Source organism: Amaranthus tricolor, chromosome 1 (assembly GCF_026212465.1).
Source record: "Amaranthus tricolor cultivar Red isolate AtriRed21 chromosome 1, ASM2621246v1, whole genome shotgun sequence".
Classification (NCBI taxonomy): Eukaryota; Viridiplantae; Streptophyta; class Magnoliopsida; order Caryophyllales; family Amaranthaceae; genus Amaranthus; species Amaranthus tricolor.
This window is the reverse complement of record NC_080047.1, coordinates 1,723,937-1,729,936: the sequence shown is the minus strand read 5'-3', so window position 1 is coordinate 1,729,936 and position 6,000 is coordinate 1,723,937. Positions and strand designations below refer to the sequence as shown.

Here is a 6,000-nt window from a genome sequence, read left to right as displayed (position 1 = left end):
TATAACGGGCCTATTTTTATTTTTTTTGGAATTACTATTCCATGAATTTTGAATTTTTTGGCTATTCCATGTGGTAGACAAATTTTTTTTAATCCACGTGGTAGAAAAATATTTTTTTAATCCACGTGGTGATCTTGGCTTTCTAATTATTTGATGTGGTAGACAAAAAAAAAGTTTTTTTTCTTAGTTTTACGCTATTTTTACCCAACGTAATGACATTTTTTTCAAAAAATAAACACCGTAATCAACCTAATTGACTATATATTTCGAAATCCAGTCAGAATAAGTACTTAGTTTATCCAAAAACGTAATATATTTGTGTATGAGTGTATCACATGGAAAAATTGGAAACTCAAGGTCACCACGCGGATTTAAAAGAACATTTTTTGGAAAATCAAAAAACTCATGGTCACCATGTTGAATTTCCTTATAATTAATTAATAGCCTCTAGTCTGATAATAATTGAAAAAAGCAAATAATTAAAGAATAGGGCTTTTTACTCAATATAACCTGCTTATTTCAATGAAAATTTTAAAGCAAAAAACTATAAATGGATCATGAGGATTGAAGCGGGCTGAGAAGGCTCAACCCATTTGAGCACATTGTTTTTGTTTAAGTCCGACTCAATTCGATCCATTTTTACGACTTGTTGCACGAGTCTTAACTAGTCATTTGTTTTTTTTTTCTTTCTAATGTAGCTATTCACTCCCTTTCTTGTCATTGCATAGTTTGAAACATTAATATTTTGATTTAGTATTCTTAAAAAATTATAAAAAAAATGCATCATGTTAGGTATAGTTTATGATAAGTCTAACAAGGTCTTTGTAATTATATTTTTTTATTGAGTACGAATCAATAAGGAAAGTCAATATGATTTGTGTAAATAATAAAAAGTCAACATTTAAACAGAAAAGAAAGTACTTTATAGTTTAAAATAATGTGAATATAACATTAATGGAGAAGAAAAAACTTAATAAGCAAATCCTAATAAATTTGCTCCTAAAATTATTTGTAATATTTTGGATTTCACTTGCAATCAATTTGTTACATTTTAAATATTTATTCATCTTAATCATTTTATTACATTTTCATATTTTTTTAAACTGAACAATTTCATATTCTATGTTGTAAATAAGAGTGATTATAGTCCTTAATCTATGACTAAAAAATACAAGTAAAAAAGAGGTTATATAAAAAAGGGGTAAAATTGGAATAATGAGAAATGACTTGAAAAATCAAATTTTGGTTTTGAGACAAAAAGCAAAAGCCGAATCAGCTTTTTTTTTTTTTGGCCAAGGAAAAGCCGACTCGACCTTATGTGTTGGTATGTTATATTAGTTTCTTTCACTCAACTTTTCAGTCTTATGTCCTTTATTATAAGTGTTAGATTCTATATGTTATAAATAAGGATCAACACATAGATTGGACTATCTTAGTTTCTAACCTTCTCTCTCTAGATTTCATGATCTCTCTTAAAAATCTCTTAATTTTCTCAATTGTGATCATTATCCAAATTAATTCCATTGGAGTTCTTGAGGGCAATAAAGACATATAGGCTATACCGTAGACATAGCCCAACTACGAATGAACCACATACATCATTGTGTTGGTTTGCATTGTTTCTTTATTGCTCAAATTAGTGTTTTTGTTGTTGTTGCATTGATTACGTTTTGAATCTTAATTGTTCAACTCAATTCTTGAGACTAAAACCTTTGAAACTTAGATAGTGGGGGCTTTAATTCTTCATTATCATTATAAAATAATCCACACCATTGCCTTTATTTGTCCTTGGCATTTTATATTTTTTTCTAATAAAGTAAATTTTTAATTCTATTATACTAGTGAATTAATGATACTATTTCATATAATATATCAATATCTAAGATAATTCAAATTATTAGTGAGTTGTTGTGTATAATCATTGCTTTAGCCTTTAAGTACTAATTAAATTTAAATTCTCCAGATTTGCGCATTTACACTATCAATTAATGTTCTTGAATCCTGATTTACTCACTTGCACTGTATCTTCTCAAATAAAGAAAATAAAATAATCACAAATATATTCATAATAATTCACGTGTTCCCAAAATTAAAAAAATTATGCTGACCTGTACTCCACTTTCTCGACGTTTCTCAGTTCTGATTTCTCAGATTACTTTTAAATAGCAAACATCACAATCTCATGTTCTCAAACTAATTCAAATCAAATCTTAAAAAAATGGCTGTTTTCCTCAGCTTCTTCTTCTTCTTCATTTTGTTCTCATCTGCTAACGCTGCTTCTCCTTCTTCTTGTGAGCAATGTGTCCTTGCTAAAGCTACTTTCTTTCGTACCTCTAAAGCTCTTTCATGTAAGGGTTTTTATTTTTTTTTTTCTAACTGATTTTCTTGATTTGTTAAAGACCCAGATGAGCTTTTTGTTTATTTTTGCATAATTTGAGCATAACCCAGATGATATATTGTCAAAAAATGAAGTGGGTAACATTTGATTTGTTGAAATAATGCAGCTGGAGCTTGTGGGTATGGTCCTTTAGCTCTCAATTTCTATGGTGGACATCTTGCTGCTGCTCACCCTTCTATTTATAAAAAAGGTGAAAGTTGTGGTGCTTGCTTTCAGGTATATCACATCTGCTCACTAATCACTTCCTTCACTTAAAAATCAAGCCGTTTTTGCGTGCTTTATATATATTTGGTGCAACTCAATTTTTTAGTTGAAACAGAAGCAAGAATTTTGTTCATTTTGTTTAATCTTTTATTTTTTCTGTTGCAAATGAGCTATATTCTGACTGTCTGAGTAAGATTTTGCATCTTACACTACTATGTGGATCTAAATATTGTCCGCATTTTCTCTAGCTTTTGCTCTTTTTTTATGTTCTAAAGTAATTCATTTAGGAATTATTGTTTATTTTATTTGATTTTTTAGGTGATTGTCAAACGCAATTTCAATGCAAGTTAAGTTGCATTTAAAATAGTAAAGGGTGGTTGTTTTTATTGTTAAAGGAAAAACATGCAACTTTACACAGATAAAACGTAATTTAACAATTTATTTTACGTTAGTTGGTCTATTTTAATTGAAAACCAAAAGAGTTACTTTAAATTTTTGGCTTTATTAAGTGGACTTGCTCATTGAAATCTGTTATATTGTATAGAGAAATCAACACTTCAATGACACATTTTAAACCCATCATAAGGTTTTCTAGTGACTAGTATATGACAAGTCAGATTGTAGACTATGATTTTGACGCTTCAATTTCAATTTAGGTGCGTGTAAAATTAATATTTAGACGTTGACACCTGGGCATGTACTAGTATCCAACATTAGTAGTATGCTTTCTTAGTTACTCCAAGTTCTAGATTATGTGATGTGATATATTGTGTTGAGCAGATAAGATGCAAGAAAAGTGGTCTTTGCAAAGGAACAGGAACAAGTATAATTGTGACTGATCTCCACCCTGATAAGACCAACACCACAGATTTTGTGCTAAGCAGCAGAGCTTACAGGGCCATGGCTTTACCTGGAAAGGACACACAACTTTTACAGCTTGGCATTGCCGACGTCGAATATAAAAGGTGAAACCATTGATTTTATCATTCTATACTTGTGGATGCAAATGTTATAGAACTTGCATTGCATTGATTTTTGATTTGCTACATGTTTTATGAACTGACTAAAATATTGTTGATTGATTTTTGTTTCCGGAGATTTTAACTTAATTTGTGTCTGCTATTGAATCTTGATTGCAATACTTTCATGAGTCCAGCTTGAGTTTGACAACAAAACAACATTTCATTAACCCAATGCTATTACGTAGCTCCCATCTAAGCGGATTTTGGGTCGGATATACGCAATACCGTTGTTAATTATATAACAAAGAAATTGATTTTGATTGAACCTTGGTAGCAAACATGATGTGCAATTTCACATAAATTAGGAGTGAACATATTTTGGTGGATCATTTTAGTATAGTCCGTTATAATTCAAAATCAAAGAACTATAAATCTTTGGCTATAATTTAATAAATAGCTCCAATTTAAATGAGAGGGTCAGATGTATGTAATAATGCAACTATGGTGCAAAAAAAGGGACATAAGGAGTAAGGTACATTTCAATTTACGTTCTCTATTCATTTTCTAATTAGTACTCCAATAGACCTTTGATGGACTATTTTTTTCTCATGCGTGGTATCTGCTCATTAATCTTAATCATTGTAAAAAGATACCTTCCTAAAGTTTAGGCAAGAGATTGATCTTCTTGCTGTGTTGATAACCAACAGATTATCATGCATGTTTTTACTTTACTTTCTTTTTGGTTCGACTAACACTCGAATTTCTACACAACGATTAGAATTGACTAATAAAGTAATACTAATACAGTGATATTGAATTCGCTTATTCGCATCAGGGTACCCTGTGTGTACAAACGTAAAAAGTTGGCTCTCCAGGTGGAAAAATTCAGCAAACCTTCCAACTATTTGGCCATCAAAATCCTCTACCAAGGCGGTCAAACCCCAATCCTAGGAGCTGAAGTAGCTTCGGTGAGTTGCAAAGTTTACATATTCCGATCCCTATATTGGTTGTTCTGGTCAAGTAGGTGTTGCAAAATAACCCATATGCGATCCTACATCGAAAAATTAGAGAGAAGTTGACAAACCCAATATCAATAGTCTACTTCTATAACCTATTGGTTTTAGGGTGGAATCTCATTGGGTTTGTGTGCAATTAATTTTCCTCATATACGGATTTTGCTGTGTACAAGCCCAATATCAATAGGGTCATTCACTAATTTTGGTTATTAGGAAGAGTGTTTATTTCCTTACATGTGTTTATGTACATAAACATTTGCCAAAAATAGTCTCATATGAGTTTTTTCCGATGACTTTTGGCTATATTTGTGTATAGGTTGATCAACCAAGTACCTGGGTTTCGTTGAGTCGAAACTATGGTGCAGTGTGGGACACAGACAAAGCCCCAACCGGGAAACTAACATTCAGGTTCATAATAAACTCGGGCTTTGATGCTCAGTACTTCTATACTAATGATGGAGTTTTGCCTGCAAATTGGAAACCTGGTGTCATATACAACTCTACTGTCCAAATCAACAACATTGGCTTCATTGGTTGTACTCCTAATTGTAAACCATGGAAATAGACAGTTATTCACGCGTGCGTGTGTTGATCGCCTCTAGCTCGATGTAGTGTTGGCTGTTGTGTGTTATTGTACGGAGATTTTAGTGTAGTGAGTTGAAAATTGTTGCTAAAAACAGCAAGAGAGGGGGTTTTAGTGTTGTGTGTTTCATGTCTTGTAGTTTTGTTATATGAAACTCGTATTCAGTGTTGAGTTCAAGTTATGTAATTCTCTTGCTTAATACTACTACAATTACTTCTTTCAAGACCTTAATTTAGGCTCTGATCTTTAAACTTATAATTAATTCAATTACAAATCCGACAATTCATTTTTATTCTTGATAATTGTTGATACTTTGTCCCTTTTAAGTCATTTACGAATGATCCGTCCTATTCATTTTGTATTATTTTTATTTGTGGATAATGATACACCATATTTTTTTAATTAATCTCATCCATATATTTTTTAACTTTATTTTTATTTATATAATTATTCTATTTCTTCATTTTTAAAAAATATCTATTTTTTTTTAAAATATCTTATTTCTCTTTACTACTAATTCAAAGAAACGAAATAACACTTCCTAATAGAATAATAGTCATGAGTTATTATAGGAACCATTTGATTGACATACGCATTAATGATGGAGCACAAACTATAAATATCATTTTTATTGGGCTAACTCTCTCCCTCTCTCTCTCTCTCTCTCTCTCTCTATATATATATATATATATATATATATATATATATATATATATAACTGACTTAAATTGATTACTAATTGATAAATTTGTTAATTGGCTTGTGCACAACAAGATTCGCATAAAAGGAGAGTTCGTTGCACATTGATCCAGTAAAAGTATCATCCTAAAACCAATT

The 6,000-nt window shown here is 30.8% G+C and overlaps 1 protein-coding gene across 1 annotated transcript; it reads left to right on the top strand.

Annotated features, from left to right (window-relative positions):
• The first annotated feature begins 2,181 nt into the window (after positions 1-2,181).
• Positions 2,182-5,465, top strand: LOC130797985 (expansin-like A2). The gene is made up of 5 exons (XM_057660806.1): positions 2,182-2,348; positions 2,505-2,614; positions 3,383-3,567; positions 4,400-4,532; positions 4,897-5,465. Exons 1-5 carry the CDS (start codon positions 2,219-2,221, stop codon positions 5,143-5,145), a joined length of 807 nt encoding a protein of 268 aa, XP_057516789.1. The 5' UTR covers positions 2,182-2,218; the 3' UTR covers positions 5,146-5,465.
• The last annotated feature ends 535 nt before the right edge of the window (positions 5,466-6,000 follow it).